Consider the following 25327-nt stretch of genomic DNA (forward strand, 5'->3'; position numbering starts at 1 on the left):
TAAAATTCATTCTTTGGTACAGGAATGTACTTAAGTCATAAATTGGGCTGTGTGGTGGTGGTGTACCCCTTTAATCCCAGCACTTAGAAGAGGCGGGCAGATCTCCGTGAGTTCCAGGACAGGCAAGGCTACACAGAGAAACACTGCCTCAAAAAACAAAATCGGGGAGTGGAGAGGACTCCAGTGTTCTTGCTTTGTAGGCCTGCTAGTGACAAAGACTTCAGGTTTGTTTTTCTGGGTACATAAACTTTGGAAATTTTTAGTTGTTTGTTTGCTTGTTTTGAGACAAATGTCTTGTGCAGCTCTGTCTGGCCTCTTGAATTCTGAGGTCTGCCTGACTCTGTTCTCCAAGTAAATGCATCACCAGCTTTTTAAGATTTTAAGAACTATAGGTGCCCATAGAAGACTGAGGTGTTGAATCCCCTGGAGCTACAGGGGTGCCTTGTCTTTTCTTCACCCCCACCCATCTTCTAGCATGGCAGTTATAAATTCAAAAGCCTCTGGTCCACTTTTCAGTGTGGGTGCTGGGGATCTGAGCAAGGCCTTTATGCTTGTGTGGCAAATACTTCATCAACTGAGACATCTTCCCAGTCCTTGAGTGTTGGGTTTTTGTTTTCTGTTTTTTGGTTTTTTTTTTTTTTGAGACAGGGTTTCTCTGTGTAGCCTTTGCTGTCCTGTACTCACTTTGTAGACTAGGGTAGCCTCGAACTCACAGAGATCTACCTGCCTCTGCCTCCTGAGTGCTGGGATTAAAGGCATGCACCACCATAGGTATGGAAATATCTGTTGTTTACATGACCACCTTGGAAGTAACCTTTTATACACATGTCTTAGGGTTTTATTGCTGCAAGGAAACATCATGACCAGAAGTCAACTTGAGGAGGAAAGGTTTTATTCAGTTTACTTTCAGATCACAGTCCTTCATTGGAGGAAGTCAGGACAGAAACTCTAGCAGGGCAAGAACTTGGAGGCAGGAGCTGATGCAGAGGCCATGGAGGGTGCTGCTTACTGGCTTGTTCCCCATGGCTTGCTCAGCCTGCTTTCTTATAGAACCCAGGATCATCAGCCCAGGGATGCCACTACCCATGATAGGCTGGGCCCTCCTCCATCAATCACTAATTAAGAAAAATGTTTTACAGCTGGATCTCCTGGCAGCATTTCCTCAATTGGGCATCCTTTCTCTCTGACAATTTGAATCTTATGTCAAGTTGACACACAAAACCGGCCAGTACAACATGTTAGTTGTATACATACTGATAATAGTATGCTTTAAAAAAAATAGTGCGAATAGAATTGTGCATCATTCTGGTTTTGCATGTTCCCTTGAGAAACATTTCTTTCTGTGCCCAAAGGTGAAAGATACATCTACTCAGCATTAGTATTTGTTATTTTATCATGAGCATCTCTATTATTTCTACCTTTTCACTGTCAAGGGCTTGCCCGCCCTAATGTCTGAGGATGGAGACCTGTAAGATTAGGGCTACTGAGGCATATATATGGAGAGTTTGGGCAGCTGTTCTCTAGTCATATTTAAAACACTCAGTACCATTTTGTCATTGCATCATTCAAGTACTCTTTGAATAGTGTCAATGCTGTATTTTAGATCATTGTAGTGTTCAAATGAATCTTTGAGTGCCTTGTGAGTGCTTGTTCATGCATTCATTTTTTTTTTTTTTTTAAATTGGGCCGCAAATGTATTTCTTGTTTCTAAGTTCATATTTTGATGATTGGCCCTTTGGTCTTCCCTGTGACTTTGCTTTAAACTCTGAACTGTATGGCAGTTTTAGCTTTACCTTGTGACTTGTATCTGTTCTTATATTTCCTTCTTTTAGACGTCTCCAGGTCAGTTCCTTTCAACATGCCTTTGTGTATCTGTTAATCCAAAAGGAGCCTTGTTTGGGGTTTGGTGCAAACTTGGATCTTCTGTGGTTTCATGTACTTAGCTTTTTACCTTTCTATTATGTAGGATTTCCAGTCAGTAGCTTTTAAGCATTATGGCTCGCTAGCATGTTTGTGTGCACATATTCTTGTAACACAGCGTGCTCTCTCCGGAATGTTTTTTTGGTTAACTTGGTGCACTCAAAACAATGAGCTTTATAATCACCATCCAGGAGTCTGTACAGAATTCCATAGTCATTGTAACTTGAACTTTGATAGGTCTTGAACTCCTCTGCCTGCCTTACTCTTCATGATGCTGGGGTTATGTGAATGCACTGCCATGCTTTGCTCAAGAGTGGTCTTCTTATAGTATGGATTCTTGGATCCAGTGTCAAGACTGTTTCACTGTCAAGTTCTTTTTGTCATTTGTCATCTATCAGGTGTTTATTAAGTATGTAACCTGTGCAAGACACAGCTCACTAGACATAGGATGCCTGAGTGAATAGGCCAGGTGGCGGTGGCTACTGCTGCTGCTCCTTCCTTTCTTCTTCCTTTCCATTCTTTTCCTCTTCCTTTTCTTTTGTTTCTTTTTCTCAAGAGACAGGGTTTCTCTGCGTAGCTCTGGCTGTTCTGGAACTCAGACTGTAGACCAGGCTGAGATTAAAGGCATGTACCATCCTGCCTGGCTTGTTTCTAATAGTTAACATATTGTCATTGTAGGTGGAATAGTTCTTTTTTTTTTTTTAATGTTTTGTTTTGTTTTGGAGATAGGGTTTCTCTGTGTCACCCTGGTTGTCCTGTACTCGCTCTGTAGATCAGGCTGGCCTTGACCTCACAGAGATCTGCCTGCCTGTGCCTTCCAGGTGCTTCCAAAAGCCACCATGCCTGACTTTTTTAAACCTTTACACTCTCAAATTTCTTAGTGCTTTACTATACAAAAGCTCCTTTGTTTCTTTTGTGAATTATAGGGGTTTCTGTTGCTGTGCTAAAACGTTAATCAAAAGCAATTTGGGGAGGAAGGGGTTTACTTCAGCTTACATTTTCACACCATAGTTCATCATATCAGTTAAGGAAGTCAGAACTCAAAGTAGGAACTGATGGAGCTCATGGAGGAGCACTGCTTATCCGCTTGCTCCCGTGATTTACTCAGTCTCCTTTCTAGGACCACTTGGGGGTAGACTGCCCTGCCCCCCAAGTATCAGTAAGAAAATTTCCCGTAGGCTTGCCTACAGGTCAGTCTGATAGAGGCCATTTTCTCAAATGTGTTCCCTCTTCCCAGATGACCCCATCTTGTGTCAAGTTGACACAAAACTAACCAGGACACTTTGGTAATTGCATTAGTTATTGCTATTTGGACTCTGGTTTTAATGATTGGGTGTTTTAGATTTTTTAGGTTTCTGTGATTAAACTGGCTAGAAATCAAGCTCTAGGGATCTATAACAGGGGTTATAGGTAGATGCTGCTGGGCCTAGCTTTTATGTTGGATTCTGGGGATCCAAAATCAAGTCTTCATGCTTGCATGCTTGCATGACAAGTACTGTGTCCACTACGCCATCTCCCCAGTTGCAGAATTTTCTTCTTTTTAAATAACTAAATGATCCTCTATCATGTGTATAAAACACATTAAAAAGGCCAATCATTTCCCTAACTGTACTGGAGTTTCTACCTTTTGCTTACTGTAGTGACACTTTCATGAGCACTGACACACAGATAACTTTAGGCTTGTATTTTTTTCTTTTAGGTGTATGGGAGTGGATTGTCACACAAGTTACTGGTTTTGGGACCCACTCGAATGGAATGACTATCTGAACTAATTATACATGCAACTTCTTCTTTGCTGCTTTTAACTAAGGGCACATTCTGAGGTCCAAGTGATCAAGAATTTTGATGGGCACTAATTATAGTATGCTGAAAGGAAATATTGGGTCTTGTTTCTGGTTCCTATGCAGTTTTTAAAACTCTTGGAATTTGTTCTTTTTTATGGAGAGGAGTTTCCCCTCCCTGTTGGAATGGGGGCTGGTTGTTTGAAAAACCAAAGATTTGTATTTAAGGAGTCAGTGTTCTGGGTTGTGTGTTACAATTGATTCGAGAAAGAGAGACACTGCAAGATGAATTTAGGCTTCTCAGCAGCAGTAGGATTAGCCTTTCAAGACTGATCCTCCAGCCCATTGTGCTGAGCCTTTTCTTTTTTAAACATTTATTGTATATGAGTGTATGCACACCTGCATGCCAGAAGAGGGCATCAGATCCCATTACAGATGGTTGTGAATCACCATGTGGTTACTGGGAATTGAACTCAGGACCTCTGGAAGAGGGGACAGTGGTCACTGAGCCATCTCTCCAGCCTGCAGATCCTCTGTATTGTTACACAGAAGGCACTGTTAGCAAGTCAGTTTCCACATACCAAACCTCTTAGCTGACCTAGGGGTTGTCTAGCATTAGGTAAGTGTCGTTACCTGAGCAATTCTCAGCCTTGCTACTAGGTTGCGCAAAGACTCTGAGAATGCTTCGGACGAGCAACCCCTCCCCCAAAACAGAACAAAACAAAACAACAACAACAACAAAAAACCCCCAGAGATAACAATCACTAACTATTTACAAAAGACTATTTCAAAGCCTCGGTGCTGTCACTCCAGAATTCATGCCAGAGACAATGGCGCTGCTAAAATTCTGCTATAGTTAGAACTTTCATTTTCAAGTCTTAGCCTCCCAGGAATGTAGTCTCACAGTCATGCCCTTATGGTGGACACATCAGTGAGCTGAAAGTTGTATGTCCTGATTCCTCACTAACTCCTCAAACAATTGTCTGTAAAATTTAAAGACAGATTGATGTAGATTGTAATGATTTCAACAGCTACTGTGCAGCATCAGCACTTCCTGACAACCCTACAGTTAGGACTTCCTTTTACAGCACAGCTCCCACTCCCTGAAGATGGCAGTTGAGGTCTTGGCTACCCATTGTGATGCTTGGGCAGGAATAGTTCACTGGGAAAGTAAGAGCTGTCTGGCTTCTTTTCATTTACCTGACTGTGCCTTTGGGAGAGTAGATGTTGTAGCTTCTCATGGTGCTCAGTTTGTCAGATCTTCCATTAGTTTTGATTTTCCTGTTACATAAAAGAATAATTGCATAGCCCCCAGAGATTTTCTTCTGTGTTTTTACAGAGTGTTGCTGCAGATTCAGTTTGTTTATTGTTATCATGGCTATGCATTGTTGAATTTTTCCTTACCTTGTTGTATTGAGGTATTTAAAGAGAACCCTTTTAGGTCACTGGCTAGCTAGGAGTTTCAGTAACCTCGTTCAAGAAGGGAGGCTAGGATAGTCTTTGAAGAAATGATTTGGAAGTCATTTAATGGATAATAGCCTGCCAGAGTAAAAGCAGCAACTGTGGACATGGGAGAGATGAATTGTTACTCTATTGAGGTATCCAAGATACATAGTTTTAAATGAAAAAAAATCCTCATAGGAGGAAAAGAAATAGGAACCACCCACCAGGGACCCAGAAACAGAAGTAACTGTTTTAAATACCCGAATTGCTTTAAGAAACCCCAGGCCACAAAAACAAGAAACCAAAACAAGTGAACAAGCTTACACTGAAAGAAGTCTGGAGAACAGCATGCTCAGAAATGAGACAGCAGTAAAGAGAAATTACAAAGAAGCAGCAAGGGGCAAGTCTAGATCTGAAAAGTACACTTTTGGAACTAATCTCTCAGTTCAGTAGGAGATTGAGCAAATATGGAGGTCTGTGAGAGTATCCATTTAACGGAGAAGGGGAAAAAAGCTCATAGGATCTGCAAGATACCATGAAGATATGTGCACATCCAGGAGAGCACAGGGAATGGCTGACAAAGGATAAGAACTACACCCTCACCCCCACCCCGATTCCAGTAGAAGATATAAGTATGTGTATCTAAACACCATTAAGTGGGTAGCTTGATGGAAAGTGATTAACAGTCCGGAGACCAGAAGGTCTCTGGGGGGTCTGGATAGCATACCCTTCCAGTTCCTGGTGGACTTGTCTAGAAGCCTCACTGTCTGCCCTGACATGGCCTTTCTCCTGCTTTATGTCTTGTCTCCAAATCTTTTTCTCACAAGGACACCAGCCATTATTTAGTGTCCTATTAATGTCTAGTATTATCTCAACTTAAAAGCATTTTCATCTTATTTCAAAAAATAGTAATGGAGTAATTTTCACATACCACATAATTTAGTTATTGTGGATCTGCTAGCCACAGAGATCTTGCTTGTAGTTTCCTGTGCATGTTATTTTCATCTCTATGAAGGATAGTTTTGCAGGCTATAAGGCACTTTGAGCTCTGTTACCCTTTGTAACCTACTGGTCCTGATGATGAGTGGCATTTACTATGGTTACCTTGTAGTGATGAGGCCTTTTCTCTTTTTCAGATTTTTTTTCCTTATACTCTGCTTTACTTTGTTTTTTTTTTTAAGACTTATTTATTTATTTATTAAGTATACAGTGTTCTGTCTGCAAGTACACATGCACACGGAAGAGGGCACCAGATCTCATTATAGATGGTTGTGAGCCATCATGTGGTTGCTGGGAATTGAACTCAGGACCTTTGGAAGAGCAGCCGGTGCTCTTAACCTCTGAGCCATCTCTCCAGCCCAACTTTGCTTTTTTAAAAAAATTATTTATTTTATTTGCATTGGTGTTTTACTGGCATGTATGTCTGTGAGAGCATGTTGGATCCTCTGGAACTGGAGTTACAGACAGTTGTGAACTGCCATGTAGGTGCTGAGAATTGAACTTGGGACCTCTGGAAGAGTAGACAGTGCTCTTAACTGCTGAGCCATCTCTCTAGCCCCCTTCTTTTCAGAATTTTCTTAGCCTTTGGATTTGGTACATTTTAACTGGTATTTATACCTTTTTTATTGTGTTGTAAATTAAATTTGTTGAACTTTTCTAGATATGAAAGCTGATTTTTTTTTTCCAATAAATTTGGGAAGTTTTCAGCTATGTCTTCAGGTGTCTTTCCTGATCCTTTGTACCTCCTTTCTGGTATTCCTTTTGTGTCTATATTCATGGGATAGTGATTATCCGTGTTGTCTGCAATAGTGGTCATTTGTTGTTTTTTCTACTTTGCATGCTTGAATCTGCTTTTATGACCCCTGTAGTTGAATTTAGTTTGTTTAACTGTTTGAGGCAGGGTCTCATACTCTAACCCTGGCTAGCCTAGATCTCACTTCATAGCTTTGGCTGGCCTTACACTTAAGCCATTCTCCTGCCTCTACCCTCAAAGTTAGTGCTAGAATTACACATGGGAGCTACCATGCCTGGTTCCTATGATGTATTTGATTTTTAAAGTGTGTGTGTGTGTGTGTGTGTGTGTGTGTGTGTGTGTGTGTGTGTATCTGTACCTGCACGCTCATTCACATACACAAGTCAGAGAACAACTTGCAGGAGTTGGTTCTTTACCTCTACCTTTATGGGGCTTATGGGGCTTGAACTCTGATCTTTAGTCTGGTGCCCAGTGACAGGTGCCTTTGCCCCAACTGAGCCATCTTGCCAGCCTTTCTGTTATTTTTAATTTCAAAGTTTATTTGGTTTTGAACTGATTTGCTTCTTTATTTGTCCTTTGCTGTGGCATTACCACCTAAGTTTTTGGTTCTTCCTAATTTCATTTAGTTCCTTCTGTGATGGCTACTTAAATGTTTTTATGAACCTCTCACAAGCAGTTTCTGCTACCTCTTTCCTCCCATCCCCATGTATGAAGGGTACACCTTTCTGTTTCTTTGATGTATGTTGTGTCATAAGACTTCCTGGGGAGAGGGAAAATACAAAATGCACGCACGCCTACTCACCTCAGATAATAAGTTTACTACAGACCAAAGTACAGAAACCACCAAAGTCCAGCTTGGTGAACCAGTGAGTTTTAGGGGGGCTACTTACAGGAATGTGGGTGAGGTTACTTACAGGAGTAGAAATGACTCAAACACAGTTGTCTCACTAAAGCCCACCCCAGCCTGGGTGACAGCTCAGGAAAACTGAGAACTTGAAGCACACTGCGAACAGCTTGCAGGGGACTCAAAAGTGTCCTTTTCAAGTGACTTAGTTGATCTAAACCTTTACTCTGCAGCTAGTCTGGTCTGATTATTCAAGATTCTTTTTTTTTTTTTTTTTTCAGCTTGGCTGGTCTGAGTATCTTCTTCACAATTTGGCTTGTCTGAGGGTGACTCTCAACAGTCTCAGTTTACTCTTGGGAGGGAGGTGCCTAGTGAATCTGTTGAGTTTTAGGGACTTTCTGAAGCTAATTTGAGTTCCTGTAGGATGGACTAGAGGAAATTGTTACTCAGCAACAGTTTATGGTCTTTTTTTTTTTTTTTTTCCTTCTTGGAAATGGATGTTGAGGTGATACCTTGGAGTGGCTGTGGGTACTGTTTCCCTACTCCTTCCTGGGGTTCTTAGTCTTGTTTGCTTATTGATTCCTTTGCTGATTTGGCATGTGAAGCTTCTTTTCCCCCTTCAGCAGGGTTCTCTGGGTTGAGTGTCCGTCACAGGTGGGTCTTGGTGTGGAGAAGGTTCCTTCTCTAATAATGTCCCCTACAGCTGAGCCACAGCGGCGGGGGGGGGGGGGGGGTCAGGCGGGAGTGGTAAAGGTACCAGAGAACTAGGCCCAGCCTTGTGATTGTGGAGGAACACTGGGTCTGCTGCCACAACTCAGAACATGTAGTTAATGTCTGTAATGCGTCTTTTACTTGATACTGTCATTAGAGTCATCTCAGAGACTTTACATAGTCATTAGACAAAAAAGTTGTTTGTTTGTTTTTAAGGACAGGGTCTCACTATGTAGCTCTGGCTTTCCTGGAACTCACTATGTAGACCAGGCTGGCCTCAAGTTCACAGAGATCCATCTGTCTCTGCTTCCCAAGTGCTGGGATTAAAGGTGTGCACCAGTATGCCCAGCTAAAAACAGTTTTTTACTAGGTTTTTTTTAGGAGTCTGATCTAGGTAAGGGTTGATATGTTGATGACTTTGTTAGAACTTCAGTGGTTAGTTTTTCAATCTGAGCTAGAGAAATTACTTTAGGCTGCAGATACTTGTGTCACCCAAGTGTTCTGGGCCTCGATGGACTCTGCTCCCTCCCTGTCCCCCTTTTGTTTTTGGTTTTTTTTTTTGTTTGTTTGTTTGTTTTGAAGCAGGGTCTCTCTGTGTGGCCCTGGCTGTCCTGGAACTCCCTCTGTAGATCAGACTGGCCTCGAACTCAGAGATCTGCCTGCTTCTTCCTTCCAAGTACTGGGAATAAAGACGTGCACTACCACCACCCAACGTCACATGAAAACTTTAATTTGTTTCTAGCATTCCCTAACAATAAAAATAACTCTCAGGTGACTCTCCTATTCTAAAAATATATTGTCACATTTAAACTTACAGAAAATTTGTGAGATGAATTTTATTTTACAAAAGAGAGAAAGAACGTGTCTGTCTTTCTGAACTGTCTCAGTGGCCTCTAGCTGTGTTGGGATATGAACTGTGCTGTGTGTGTAAACTATGCACTTAGGACTTCACACGAAAGCAAAATGTCCACTGCTGCTGTCTGTTCTGAATCCATCCCTTAATGGTCAAACTTTGGATATATTAAGTTAAATATAATACAGTTGAAATTTTGGCCTTTAAGGTTTGACAGTTTTTACCTTTTATAAAAATGTGGCCAAATAGAAAACTTTTATATGGCTTGCGTTATATTATTATTTATATTGTATACATATTGTATTATATTATTAGTTACTTATTTAGGAATCCATGAATGCCAAAATAATTATTATGAGTAACTTTTAACAAATCATTTGTGCAATAAAAAGCTATAATTTTTAAAATGCTGTTCTCACTGTATTTTCATGTCTAGCATTTAATAAATTTTAGATTGCTTTTATTTTATTTAAAAAAACCTAATGCTTCAGCATGGTGAGGGATTTATGATGCTATGAACAGATATCTGAAGGGTTAAGCGGGACTCTAAGGAAGCTGGTAACCTAGCATTTGCCTTGTGTCTGTCTTAATTTAACAAAACTGACTTGCGTGGGCTCTTAATTCACAGATGATGACTTTGATCAGTTTGACAAGCCTGGTGCAGAAAGGTCCTGGAGAAGAAGGGCTGCTGATGAGGACTGGGACAGGTATGTCCACACTTGGCTTCCCCAGAGTGCTCTGTGTGATGTCTGTGATCCTGCACTGAATACAGAGATCTTGACCAAAGGTAGTGTGTTGGCCCCTTGGTGCCTTATCCTACATGAACCTCCCTGCTGGACTGATGGGAGGTCTCTTCAGGCTGCACCACGGACAGGTCCGAGCTTATGCTGTAAGAGGCTGTGCAGAGCATGAGCCTGCTTTCTCTCTGTTTATAGAACAACACTATGACCATTTGGATAGCACAGTACCTTTTGCTGTATATCCTACCCAGTAGTTAGCAAGACTTTTAAATTTGTTGCCATTTTAATATGTATTGATTTTAATTTCGTCTCCCTAACTATTAGTTCAGGAGAACATGCCTGCATAGTATCCACATTTGCACACTCAGTGGAAAACAGTTGATGGCTGATGTCATCTCACTGTGGCGGGTGCCTCTGGCGGAAGCTCTCCTTTTAGAGAAGGAGTGCTGGAGGTGCACAGGCTGGCTGTGTTAGGTGGTGCTGAGGTGAGTGAACAGAAACACTCTATGGTCACGGACTGATTCCGCTTAAGAACAAATGCCCAGAAGTTTATAGGATTATTTACAGTGTAATCTTGGGTGATCAACATAAGATTAATTAGCTTTTCCTGACTCAGTCAGTGCATCTGTCAGGAGTCTAGAGAGGACAATTAGGGTGTGAAAGAGATGTATCTTATTTGTGTCGGTGGAGGTGGGGGAGGTATGTTTGTATTGTATGGTTCTGATAAAGTTAATTTATTTTAAATCAGGGTACAGTCTGTCTGAAATTGATTACACTGATTGATATTTAACTTGGACTTTCAGAGACATGTGGAAGTGTAATAGAGCACTGTGAATCCAATGTGTTGTCAGCCACCTTGAATGGTTATCAGTTTTTATCTGTACAGTCTAAAAACCCCTCAAGTCAGATACAGTTTTTCACCTGGAAACACTTGAGACTATTTCTTAAAATGCAGAGTATTTGCAGGACAGCCACATTACATCCAAGCAAAATCCCTGACTACACATACTTGGCCATTTATACATGTCTGACGAATATTCATATTTCCCCTATTGCCTGTTATGTTTGCATGTGTGCCTGTGTCAGCATATTCTAACAGTGCAGGTTTATGTCTACTTTCCTATGGTTGGAATTAGATCCAAATAAAGGTCCACATTTTAAAGTGTTGGTTCTTCCCATTTGTATTTTCTGTTAGTACAGTGCTTGGACAGTTAACATAGGAAGTTGTGTGATTTTTTTTGTTTTTTTGTTTTGTTTTCTTCTGTTCTGTTTTTTCAAGACAGGACTTCTGTGTAGCCTTGGCTGTCCTGGACTCACTTTGAACTCCCAGCAGTCCACCTGCCTATGCCTCCCAAGTGCTGGGATTAAAGGCGTGGTCACCACTGCCTAGCTGGAAGTTAAGTGTTTTGACTCATAGTTTTGGAGGCTCCAGTTGATGATTGAGTGGCTCATTATCTTTGGGCCTCTGATGAGGAAGCATATCATGGTAGAGGCACCTGGCTAAGTAAAGCCACTCATGTTATGAGCCAGGAACATAATCCATGTCCCACTATTTCCTGGGAGCTTTCCTGGGACTTGTCATTAGGCCCTGTTTCCTCAAAGTCTCATTACCTTCATCAGCACCACCCTGGAGACCATGTCGTTAATGGAATCATGGCCTTTGGAGGTCATTTTTCAGAACCGAAGACTTTAGTTCTTTGTGAAAGAAACAAAATGTTATGTACTGTAGGATTTCTGCTTGGTTTCTTATCTTTAGATAGTCAAACCTCTTTTATTATATGTGAATAGGTGTGAAGGTTGTTCACATTGAAGTCAGGGTATGTGGAAGCCTCTCATGTCTGTCAAGTACCTGTACTAGGAGTCACACACTTCTGGAGAACTTCAAGTAGTCACGGTGGTTTGTTTCCTGTAATGTGTTTGTTAACTAGGAAGTTCTTTCAAGGCACAGATTAGACAGATTTTCATTTGCTCATTTCCAAAGTAATTATCTACAACATCTTCCGCTACTGCACATTGCTTTAGAATAATTTTAAAGCATAGACTCCTATGTCAGTTGTATTTAATCTGTAGTAGTTACCTTCTGGTTGTCAGTCTGCTCTAATAGTCCATCAGTTGTAATTTATCCTGGTTGGCTCCTGAATCTGTCTGATGTTGGGACTTGTAGTTTTTTTGGCAGCTTCTTTTCCTGTAGTGCTGGTTGGCCATGGCGTCAGGAAGCCTGGTTTTGTTACTCTCCTCAGTATGGGTAGCAGTTGTCTCTGCCTGTAAACCAGTTTCTCTTCCCACATGGTCTGCAGTATGATGTTTGCACATTCAAGATTCTCTGTTTTGCATGTTTTTGATACTGCTTAAGCATAAAACACCTTCTGCCTGCTACATAGTGGAGAAGTTGGGAAGAGTGGTTGTTATAAAAACCCATTTTCGTGCTGTGTCAGTGGAGATTTGCAGGAGAATATGGAGATGCTGACCCAGCACATGCTTCTTTTCTTTTTAAAATAAGGTCTAAGTAAGATAGGAGCACATTGAGAAGATAGTAACTGAAAATCACTTAATGAAGGTTTTAGGGAGTAGGTTTAAAGAATGAGGATAGGTGCCCAAAACATACTAGTTCCTGCTTGGGTCCCAGGGGAGGGCAGGTTTGGGCAGCCAGGAAAACTGTGGAGGTGGAGGTGGAGGTGGAGGTGGAGGTGGAGGTGGTGGTATTATATGTGTGTGTGGGTTAGGGCTGTCCCTGTCCTGCCTTGGACTGATGAGAGGGGAAGGGCTGATTTCTTCCAATTTGGTGACATTTCCCTTGTTTGACTGAATCCAGAAGCTGGAGGTGAGGACAGCTATGTGAGCCATTCATAGAGGACATAGTCCAAGTCCAGAATGGCTTGAAAGGGACTAGAGTGAACAGATACCAGAGGGCAGGAGACTGGGTTCTCAAGCAGTGCCCATGCTGTCATACATAGCCAGGTGACTGACAATAAGTGACATAGTCATTGAAAATTGGTGTCTTATTTTCCAATGCTTTTGCTTTTTAGGAAAAGTTGTGTATTCTTTTCAGGTTTTTTTGGTGTAATTATGACTATTTCTCTTATTACCATCCCAGTTAGTGTGTCCTGGGAAAGCTGTATTGCCTTCCATTTTCCATTCTGTAAAGCTGTGACATGGAGAGATACTTGTTTTTAAAGAGGTACTTGGTCATACAGAGGTTTTGGTCATACAGAATCCGGTTCTCAAATAGGGCATTGGCTGGCAGCTTAGTTTCCTGCCCCCACAAGAGGAATGTAACATAGAAGATAATCAAATTCCAAGTATTACTGGTTTTAAAATGTTGGAAGGAACTGCACAGAGGTCAGGAAGGTGGTTTTTAACGGCCTTGTCTTGCATCTCTTTCTGTTGTATGACATTTGGCAGGCTGTTTAAGGTCTTGTCCGTATTTCTAGTTATGAAGTGAGGCTATGAGACTAGTTAACAGGGTAACTAGTAGCTTTTAGCATATGAACCAAACAATTTGCCAGGTTGTTTCTAGTTCTGAAAGGTCTTTTATGGGAGCATACTTTTCAGCTCTGTCTTTGCATTCTTAGAGCTCCTAGTATTGTGTTCAGTAATAGTAAATTAGTGTTGGTATTAATCTCAAAACTTAGAGAATTTGTTAACCAGAGCCTAAATAGTTTAAATAAGAATATTGGTACAGTTAGATTTAAAGCAAAAAGAGATTTCTTTATTTATTTATTGTATGTGTATGAATGCTCTATCTGTATGTATACCTGCATGCCAGAAGAGGACATTAGATCCTAGTGTAGATGATTGTGAGCCATCATGTGCTTGCTGGGAATTGAACTCAACCTCTGGAAGAGCAGACAGTACTCTTAACCACTGAGTCATCTCTCCAGTCTGGTACAGTTAGATTTTTGTGGGCCTCTTTGTACCTAGATCATCATGAGTCTTAATTGTGTTTTTCTTGTTTCTGTTGGTTTATAAAATCATTTGCTTTTAAGAAGTTGTTTCCCTGGAATTAAAAACATAATCTAGTGGTAGCCATTTTTATTTAACAAAAATATTGTTTTGACATTTTTTTTCTTTTGCCTTGGGACCTAGATGTTGTAAATACATACATAGTATCACATATGTGCTGGTGATAAGAATGTAGAAAGGAACAGAATTGCCTTGGAAACAAAGGGAGCAAATGGGAGTGGGGAAAAGAGGTGCTGTGTGTTATACCTGAGTGGAATGGTCTCACATAACTCTGAGTAATAAAAACATTTAAAAAATGCCGTGGAGTCAAACTTCTTGATGTGTTAAAGGTTCCTTCTGGAGCCTGGAGAAAACCTGTTCCTAATCACTTCAGCACAAAAGCATGCTGGGAAATGGGGCAGGTGATCACTGTGATTTCCACACCTAACTCCTTAGTAACTGCATATAATTTTATAACCTCATCATAATTTTAAATTTCTTTCTTTAAAAGATGTTTTTAAGTTGGGTGTGTGCGCCTGTGTGCATGCATGCATGCCATATGAGTACAGTGCCCTTGGAGTTCAGAAGGGAATGTTGAATCCGCTGTAGCTGGACTTGAAGGTTGTTGTGAGTTGCCTGACATGGGTGCAGGGAACCGAACTCATCCTCTTCAAAAGCAGGAGGTGCTCTTAACTACGGAGTCACCCATCAGTCTGGCTCAATTACTTTAGATCTTTGTTGGTTTCCACTAGTTTGATGAGTATCAGATGATTTCTTGTGGTTTTTTTTTTTTTCTCTTCCTGATTAATGGCATTTTATACCTTTTCCTTTATTTCATAAGTTTTTAAAGATAGGAGAAAGCTTAGGTTTTCCTTTGCGTGTATTTCTTATTTTGCTGATAATTCAGCGGGTACAAAGGGATAAAGTACTCTACTGTGGTGTTGAGCTTCAGCTAAAATCTAGTAAGCCACCTTCTGTATTGATCCTGACCTTAGCTGACAAATGGACAGACTTGTCCCTGTGTCCTTGAAAATACCTATTCTTTTTGTAGAGGGAGGAAAAGTGTAGCTACCAGAAAGTACCCACACCCTGGAGCCTTTACTGGATTTTTGAGTGACTACTGCTCATTTTCTAGTCTAATAGGAGTGACATTTTCTATTTCTCTTTCCCTAGTGAACTGGAAGATGACTTGCTTGGAGAAGATTTACTGTCTGGCAAAAAGGTAAAAAATAAGATCGCTTAGAAGAATTACTTAATTACAGGGACACACTACCATCACTTGTGTATGAGGTGGGCTTCTTGAGAGCTGAGCATGGACCAGAAGTTTATAAATGGAGTGATTGTTTTGTTGTTCTGAGCCTCATAGATGCTCAGCATGTGTTCTGTCCTGGAGTTACTCCTCAGCTCAGCCGAATGGCTGCTTAGTAGTAGGTGCTCTGGATAGTACCATGGAGAGCAAATATTTTAGTTTCTACTGTGTCCAGCTCACTCTGGCAGGTAACAGAATTGGGATAACAATAGCATAAAACATGCTTTTGCCTTAAAAGAATGTAACACTTAATGGGTTTGATACTTTCTTTACATGGTGGTTCTGGAACGCACTATTCGCTGATAGCTTAAAGATAAAATTTCCAAACTATAATAATACTATATGATATATCGAATACATAGCGCATAATATATACTATATAACAGTTCTGCATTAAATACAGCTAGTTCTCGTGGATTATTTTCTAGACCTTTTTGATTAAACAGTTTGAAGTATTATTTTTAATATATGTGTTTATCTATAATATACCTTCGGTTTGTTTCATAAATCATTTGAAAAGTAGAAATGTGAAGCAAGAGATGAAAGCAAGAATTTTGTTTTCCTCTTTTTTGTGGGCAAGTGGTATGTATGTCTGCATGTGTTTACATGTTTGGGTGTACTTGTATGTACATGTATATGTGGAGGTTAGGTTGACATTCTCATCTCCCTTAGCCACTCTTCACCTTATTGAAGCAGGGTCTCTTGCTGAACCTGAAGCCAGCTGATTCAGCTAGTCTAGCTCCTCAGCTTGCTCCAGGCTTTCTGTTTCCCTCTGCCAAGCTTTTGGGTTCCAGGTGCACCACTGTGCCCACCAAGGTTTTGCATAAGTGCTGGGAATCTGAACTCCAGTCCTTGATTGGTGAGTGCTTTATTCCCTGAGCCACCGTCTTAGGCCTCTTAAAGTGAATTAATATATTTTGGTTAACTATATATGTTAATATTAAGTGTTAATGGCATTTGTGAGTGTGTGTATGTACAAGCATTTGTGTCTGAGAAAGGAGCTGTGCACATACATATATGTGCTTATGTGTGTTCTTTTGTGTATATGGAGGCCAAAGATGCTGCTACGTGTCTTGTTCAGTTGCTTGCCACATTATTTTTTTGAGACAGGGTTCCTCAGTGAGCCTGGAGCTCACTGTTTTTGCTAGACTGGCTAATCAGTGAGCCCAAGGGATCTTGTGTCTCATCCTCTATTGGTGGAATCTAGGTTTATACTGCTGCTACACCTGACTTCACATGGTGCTGGGATTACACTCAGGTTTTTATGCTTGTGTGGCAAACACTCACCGAGCCTTCTCCCCAGGTCCTCAACATAAGTCTTTGTGCTTCATTTTCAAGTCTTAAGATTGTTAGGGCTCACATGGTTAAGAACTGTACTCTTCCAGACAGTAGAGTAGATTTGGGCTGTGGATTCATTTCTGTCCTGCTGATGCTGTCTGTGACTCGTAGGCCTCATCAGTATTTTTTTTTATTAGCTTTTGTTCCAGATAGCAGTGTGTGTCTTAGTATTTCTCATTTTTGCATTCCACAGGTCTGTTGCTGCTTTTAAAAAAGAATCTTTGTCAGTGTGACTGGTGTTATTGATTGCTGGTTGTTTAATTCATAATTATTTGATTTCTGTTAAGATTGGACCTTTCTCAAGGTATTTATTAGCAAGTTTATTGTTCTTGTCTGTAACTTTACTGGATGCCTGCACTCTGCTTTCCCTCAGAACAAGTGAAATGTATAGAGGTGTGCCTTTGTAGTGACACTTAGGCCCTGTGAAGGAACAGAACATCTAGGGCCAGATTTAAAGTGTTGAAAAGGCAAGGCTCTAAACTGAGGAAGAGGATGGCTGAGGTGGAGTTAGGCTGCTAGTTTGTAAGACCGTCTATCTGTTTTACATTAGCATCACCTCATGTATGGGACAGGTTGGTACACCAAGGGGTCTCTCATGAGTGCTAATGTTTGGATCTTTTTGTCCCCATCTTTAAACTCCTCCTGCTTTGTGGACAGTCCTCATTCTTAGGAGTTTTGGGGAGGGGACTTGTTCTCCTTGGGAAGATGGGGCCAAGGGTTTCATAAGCACTCCCTGCCACTGCGGTCTTCACTTGGGACCTTTGTGCTCTGAGTCTTGCTTTCTTCTTGACTTTTGATCAGAACCCTCCCAAGCTCCCTCCTTGCCTGAGAAACAGTTCACTCCAGTTCAATGGGATGTGCTGAAAACCATCTCTGGCTTCTTTGCTTTCCTGTTTTCTTTTGAGGATTAAAGGTTTTCCAGGGACATAGGCATTTGTTGATTGCCTCCAGTTTCTGTTTTTCAGTAGACTGAGAAATGAATGGCTCAGTTCTCAGAACTGAGAGTTGGTAACTACCTGAACCTACCACAACATGTATTTCATTGTTTGTTGGATAAATTACTTCTTGAATGACTTTGGAACCAGTAGTTTGGAGTTTAAATACACAAGTGCATGCCTGAAGTTTAAACATGTGCATACACACACACACACACACACACACACACACACACACACACACACACACACACACACGAGTGAAACAGCCCTCCTTGAGTTTCACTGAATTACTAATTTTTAAGTATTTCCTGAGTTTTTGTTTGCTGAATTGGAGAGTAAACTTAGGCTTGTCCATAGCAGGCCTGACTACTGGGTAACATTTGTTTCATTGTCAGAACTGGCCCCTTTGGATGGCTGGTTGTAATCATTAAAGTGAATTTGTCTTAGGTCTGTGAATCACAGATCCATCCTTCTGTATTGGAAGAGTAGTTTTGGGTAGCTTATTTGACTGTACAGGTAGATGAAGTTTCTTGAGCTAATACATTTTCCTAGAATTATTTTTGACTAATGGAAGTACTATAATAAAAATACAGTCAAGTTTAACATGTTTTATTTATAAGCTGTAGATATCAGACTGATTGCTTCGTTTATAGGAGTAGAAAATCATGTGGGGGGGCGGGGGGAGAGAGAGAGAGAGAGTGTGTGTGTGTGTGTGTGTGTGTGTGTGTGTGTGTGTGTGTGTTTGGTTACCCTTTGGAAGGGTATGTCCCTTTTAGACTTAGGAATACTTGTAGTAGAGGAAGAAAGTTGAACCACCTCTCAGTCTTGAATATTAGGACATCTTTAGCCCAGCTTAGAATTTAAAACTCTAGCAAATCACTCTGCTGCTTCTGCATACTAATAAGATAGGTGACAACACTGAATGATTTGAGCTGTTATTTGTATTTTCATGCCATCTATATGGAAAAGCCGGTTATGTTGCTAATCCATTGACCATACAAACCGCTTATATCAAACTTGTATGTCTTACTGTTTACAAACTTCAGGTTTCTGTTTCTGTCACTGTTAGTCATTTTAAGGCTACTATTCCTTTTGGAAGGCTGACCTTGCATTTACAGAGATCTACCTGAGTCTGCCTCAGAGTTCTGGGATTAAAGACATGTGCCACCAAACCAGGCAATGCAGCCATTCTTTTTTTAACTTGTAATTTTTTTGTTTTGTTTTTCAAGACAGGGTTTCTCTTTTGTAGCCTTGGTTGTCCTGGCCTTGCTTTGTAGACCAGGCTGGCCTGAACTCACAGAGATCTGTCTGCCTCTGTCTCCCTGAGTATTGGGATTATAGGCATGAGCACCTGTACCCAGCTTAAACTTGTAAATTAAAAAAAATTAAAAAAAAATTTTTTTTTTATATATATTCACTTTACACCCCAATCATCAGCTCCCCCTCCCCATGTGCTCTCAAGCACATCAAGTTGCATTGACTGAGAGCATCCTCATGCACTGAGGCCAGGCAAGGCAGCCCCATTAGGGGTGGTAAGTGATGGAAAAGCAGGCAACAGAGTCCATGACCTAGACAGCACCCGTTCAGCTTAACCAGGGGACCCACATGAAGATCAAGCTGCCCACTGTTCCATACGTGTAGGGGACCTAGGTCCAGGCCACGCGTGCTCTTTGGTTGGTGCTTCCATCTTTATAAGTCCCCACGGGTCTAGGTTAGTTGGTCTTCTTGTGGTGTTCTTGTCCCCTTTGGATCCTTCTTATCAGCCCCTTTCCACAGGACTCCCTGAGTTCTGCCCAATGCTTGGCTGTGAGTCTCAGCATCTGATTCCATCAGCTGGTGGGTGGGAAGGCAGCCATTCTTGTTTGAGTATTTTGGTTAAGAAAAAATTGTTTAGTAGATTCCCTTCCAGGGATGTCTTACTTAACCTTTTGTGCTAGAATTAGAATAAATGTGACCATTATTCTTGCTTGATATTTACTTGCCTTTGGCATTTAAAAATTTCTCAGGGGTTAGCCAGTAGGCTGTATGTGGACTCTCTGGCTTTTCTGTGGCAATGCCAGGCTGAACAAACGTTCTGGATGGCAAGAAGTTGAGCAGCAGGAAGTTAGAAACAATCCTTTCAGGGTAAGCTTGTGCTCGGTAACAAGTCTTTTTATGGAAATGACAACCCACTAATTAGATTTTTTTGTTTTAATTAGAATCAGTCGGATTTGTCAGATGAAGAGCTGAACGATGATCTTTTACAGAGTGATAATGAAGATGAAGAAAATTTCAGGTACTCAATATCAACTCATTAAAACTGGACCACATTTAACTAAATTCATGGGAACTGTTTATATACTTTGTAATAATAATGAGTAATTGAATAATGTGGTATTGGACTGCTAACATATAACTACATTCTGAATGGGATATTGTTGTATTCTGATGTGGAAGCCGTATAGATTGTTCCCATAAGTAGTTCAGTGGCTAAAGTCATATATGTTATTCAGAGAAGGTTGAGATGGCGCAGTGCTGTGTCTGCTTATAATGTAGTAGTTTCGGACTTGATATAGGTGACTGCAGTTTGATATTGTTGCCTTTATTTTCTTTTCATGACAGATCTACCACTCTGGAGAGGTACTTGGAAATACTCAGAAAAATTTCCCATTTTAGGAGGAAACATGGGGAAAACATACACATGCTTTTGGGTTATAAATGTGATTGTAAATCATCATACAAAGGCCATACATTTGTAACCTCTTTTCTCACATGGTTTATAGCTAAAAGCATTCTACCAGCAAGATGTATTTGTCAATTCTCTTCTTTGATATCAGGAATTTTATTTTGATCTTTTAAGTGAAGTTGGCCTTGAAATGTATCTTTGGAGTTTATCCAGAAGCTTGAAGTTTATGATGTGCTCAGTTTTACTGTATAGGTTACTTGCTATGAGCACAGATTTACTTTGTAGTATTGAATTTGAACCCTTTAAAAAATATTTTTATTTAGTTAAAAAATTATATATATAGTATTTTGTTTGAATGCATGTTTCTGTACTACTGTATGTTCTCTGAAAGCAGAAGAGGGCATCAGATCCTCTGAAACTGGAGGTATAGATGGTTGTGAACCGCCATGTGGGTGCTTAGACTAGAGCCTGGGTCCTCCAGAAGAATAGGCCAGTGTTATTTATTTATTTATTTTTAAAAGATTTTACTTATTCATTTTATGTATGAGTGTTCTATCTGCATATACACATGTATGCCAGAAGAGGGGGTCAGGTTCCAGTATAGATGGTTGTGAGCCACCATGTGGTTGCTGGGAATTGAACCCAGGACCTCTGGAAGAGTAGACAGTGCTCTTATCTGCTGATCCATTTCTCCAGGTCCTAGGTCAGTGTTCTTAACAGCTGAGCTATATCTCCAGCCCTTACATTTGAACTTTTTCTTTGAAATGTTTGCACTTTAGGAGTTAGTGATATAATTAGGTATAATATGGTTTGTGGCTTTAAAACTCTTTGTCCTATGAAGAAATTGCTAGTTTTTTTGGTTTAGACAAGGATCATATTGTAGTATTGTACATGCTGTTCTGAAACTCATGTCAATGCTCCTGAGTGCTGGGATTATAGACATGAACCACCATAACTAGTTGGTGTACCCACTATATTTTAAAAATATGTGTGTGAGTAGCATACATTTATTTGAACATTGAGATATACTTTCATACAGATTTCTAATGTTTTGATTTTCTAGAGAAGGCCTAATAATTTATTTACATTATATATTTTTAAAAAGAAACCAAATTGTTCTTAATATCTAACGGTGGAGGCTGGCGAAATGGCTTAGCAGTTAAGAGCACTTAGTGCTCTTGCAGAGGGCTCTCAGTTTGTCTCCCAGCGCCTTTCTTAGGGTGCTCACAGTCACCTGTAATGTCTAGTTCTAGGGGATCCTATGCTCTCTTCTGGCCCATGGGTACCAGTCATACGTGCAGTGCCTGTATGTGCAGGCAATCACACATACCATAAAATAAATTTAAATAAGTCTTAAAATCAATCCTATGCTTTTCTGATTATAAAGCAGCATTCTTGTTTTCGGTTAACAGTTCTACCGTACAGGTTCCATCTGTTTCTTTCTATAAATGTAGATGGAGATGCAAAGTGTTTAGGTTCAGTCTTGGTTGTTTGTCAGCCAGACCAGCTTCTTCATCTGCCTGACTTCAATCTTTTGGTCAGATAACAGAGCTGACAATGCTGGAAATGGTGTTCACATTGTCATCAGTGGCCTTAGACCACTTGGAATATAGCACAGCTGTATTTTCTTGGATTGCTGAGTGCACTCACCCAGTGGGATGTCTATGTTACCAGTGATTGCTTAAGTCTTACAATTCACTTATGTAATGATGCAGCTCTGAGCTTCCTCTCAGTGTGTCTTTCATTCTGTTTTGTCATCTAGTTCTCAGGGTGTCGCCATCAGTCTGAATACCACCTCTGGCATAGTTGCATCATTTGAGCTGTCTGATAATACCAACGACCAATCCGGAGAACAAGAATCTGTGTATGAACAAGGAGAGGATGAGCTAGCTTACCACAAACCCCAGGAACAAGAACTGTATACTCAAGAGTACCCAGAAGAAGGACAGTATGAAGGCCATGATACAGAGTTGGCAGAAGACCAAATAGAGTATGGGGATGAACCAGAGGAGGAGCAGCTGTACAATGATGAAGTGCTGGACATTGAAATCAATGAACCTTTAGATGAATTTACAGTGAGTCTTTTCTCTTTTGAATGGCCAAAGATAACATGGCTTCCTGCGCATAGGTTTCTAGACTGATTTGAAATCTATTTACCTCCCATGGGAAGGAGAGAAATTAGACCTTATTATCACTGTCTGCCAGTTTCTTTATCAGAGCTATGACAAAGTTTGTGTTGACAGCTTGTTTGGCCAGTGGTAATGCTCCTTTGTCATTCTGGGAGGCTACAAAGAATTGTGACCTTGAGGATTGCACTCTAAGGAAGAAAACAGCTTTGTGTGGTGGAGGCACACTGTCAATGTTAGAAGTACTTAATGCAGAGCTTTTATCCAGGCTTTAGACAAGATCTGATAAAGTCCTTCTAAGGTGAAAAGATTATTGACCTGCTAAAGACATCTTTAAGGTGCTAATATTCCACAGTGATTGATGTCCTGTTTTCATTTATCCCTATCTTACTGTGAACTGTCTAAACCTGAATAAAGAGGTTGAGGTTAGTTTAGAAAATGTCACACATAATTTGTTATCTGTAATCAGCAACCTAAGATGGTGCTAGTCTTTATTTCAGAAAGATGTCCACGGTAGGTAGTGTTTATTTTTATCAATTCCAGGAGAGAAATGGGTACTGGTGTAAGATTGGTCATTGTCATAATAGTACGTTATCAGAAGAGGTTTGTTTTTTTAAAAAGCTCCTAATGACATTCATGATGAAAAGCTGTTATTACCTCATCGTGTAGTGCCTAAGGGTCTCATCTCATTGGGGTTCCGTGAAGGCAGAGTGGATGTGGAACTGCTGAGATGGACAGGAGGTGTCCAGTAGAGTCCTTGTTGGTGAGAGTAGCACTCTCATTTGTGGTGCTTACATTTGAGGACTGGGCCTCATGTTATGTAGCAGCCTTCTTTACAAGGGGTTGAGGATACAGAGCCTGAAAATATTTAGTTCAGTCCTGACTGGGTGTTGTGTTTGTTCTTCAGAAAGTGTGTGTAGTTTGTGGTCAGTAGAGTCGTGAAACAGCATAATGGAGCCTGTTGTCTGATCCTATAGCGATATATATTAGCAGTCAGACCTTCAGTAGATAGTGTCTTCTAATGCTGGATGCTTGCATATGTGAGACACCACAATTTAAAATGCTTGTTGAATTAACCCAGGCTCTTTTCGAAAATGGGCTTCTTTTCTTCTTGTGGTAGTTGACTGTTACTGTTCATTTGTAACATTAGCTGTTCAGTTTTTGGGTTCTCTATTCCTTAAATAGCACATCTTTACTAATTATAATTCATATAAATATTGTTGGACCATAAAAAGCATGGAATAGAGGAAGTGTTCACACAGAGTGGAAAGTGTGTATAGGGTGAGCTTGCTCAGCCACTTACTTGGTTATTATGGACTTGTAAAGAGAGAACTTGTAGTTAGTGAGAAATTTTCCTCTAATGCATTTCATTGTCCAACTTGGGACCACCTAATGTCCCAGGAATAATACAAAATCCACATAAATAAATCAGCATCCTGTGGTCCAAGATTCAGGTATGGAAAAGGATAAAATACTTAAATCGAACATTATAGAACTCTTTTACATTAAAATGAATTTTTTTTTTTCAGAATAAAAAAAAACTCTCAAAAAAACTTTAAAATTTCACTTGCAAATTCTGAGTGTGCTAGTATTTTACAGCTGAATGTTCTGTAAGCAGTGGCACCTTACTATATTTGGTTTGGAGCCAAAACTATCATCTCTCTTCATGGATACTACAGTGATAGTGTCTGAAGTGCCTGGCTGCCCTGGATGGGAAGAAACTAGAATTAAGCTGTGGAGTGCATTGCTCTCATCCAGCAGCTGAGATCTCAGACTGTCCCTGGTGTGCATATTGTCATTAGACAAGAAACACATGGCTAGGTTGTGCTCCCATGTTCCCAAGGGTATATAGTTTCTTGAAGGGCTTACACTGGGTCCTTGTCCTAGTCAGAATTTGTTAACCTGCTCTCCAAAGCCAGAATTAACTCTGAATTGTGACCTTACAAGCATGGGCTTTCTGTGAGAGCCCACCCAAAGAAACCTGCATTTGGTGTAGAACTGGCCATAGAATCCTTAAGACCACAGACTTTTTAACTGAAAGGGATACTGTCACCATGAAGAGTGAGAGATCTCAGAGATGTTGAGAGACTGATCGGCACAGATCCGGAGCTCTGCTGTATTTTGTTTAAGTGAATTTTGCAAGCATCATTGTTGATGAACGTGATTGCATTTTACCTTCTGTACTCTGATAGCAGCAAACTCAGCTGCAGACAGAGGTGTATTTGTTGGTGACATTAAAGTGTATTTGCTGTGAAGTTAGTATCAGATGAGAGAGATCTCATGAAATGTTGTTCAGATTTACTGTTTGTGTAGAGAGTAGCAGACTGTTCCATTGTGTATTTGGCTGAAATGTTGATCAGGATCTCCACTGTTTGTGTAAAGTGGAATGCATTGTTAGGATCATCTTGAGAAGCAGGGGAGTCCGCTCTTCCTGCCCTCTACTTGTTAGTAATACCAGTAGCAGTGTGCTTTCTTTGGCACTGTGGTGATCTCTAGTCACCTTGTCTACTACCTTGCCTGAGCCCAGAAAGGACAAGCTTGCCTACTGATAAGCCCTTTCCATTTCATGGAAGACTTGGAGTCATCCTCTTACCCAGCAGAAGGAAAGGCCTGATAAAGAATCCACTGTAGTGTAGTGTGTGAAAAGCACTTTGCTGTGTCACATTGCCTACCCCTGCTCTTGCTGTTGGTGTCGTGTTGGCCTCATGTTGGCCATGAGCATGGAGACCAACTCCTGCCGCCAAGCTCCTCAGTGAGCACACAAGCTTGGTTCTTGTAAGGCTTTTTCCCTAAAGGCTGATTGTGAGAGCTGTTCAACTGGGGCTTGGCTCTGAAGCTGAGCCATTGTTGGTCACTCTCATCGCTGGACCAGCATGTGTGCTTGGCTTGCATGACTGTGCAGAGGAAGCGCCTGTGCTATGTGCTTGGTCAGGGCATCACCACAATAGAATGTATTAAAATAAC

General features: G+C 40.7%; 1 protein-coding gene across 7 annotated transcripts in view; it reads left to right on the plus strand.

Annotated features, from left to right (window-relative positions):
* The window catches only part of Rbm33 (RNA binding motif protein 33), a 99757-nt gene that overhangs the window by 3018 nt on the left and 71412 nt on the right, over positions 1-25327 (plus strand). For all 7 annotated transcript variants that reach the window (XM_051152216.1, XM_051152217.1, XM_051152221.1 and 4 more), the window contains exons 2-5: positions 9934-10012; positions 15161-15209; positions 19771-19847; positions 22000-22312. In XM_051152216.1, the coding sequence (XP_051008173.1) occupies positions 9934-10012; positions 15161-15209; positions 19771-19847; positions 22000-22312 (518 nt within the window). The remainder of the gene's footprint in view (positions 1-9933; positions 10013-15160; positions 15210-19770; positions 19848-21999; positions 22313-25327) is intronic.

This window comes from Acomys russatus, chromosome 10 (genome assembly GCF_903995435.1).
Source record: "Acomys russatus chromosome 10, mAcoRus1.1, whole genome shotgun sequence".
Classification (NCBI taxonomy): Eukaryota; Metazoa; Chordata; class Mammalia; order Rodentia; family Muridae; genus Acomys; species Acomys russatus.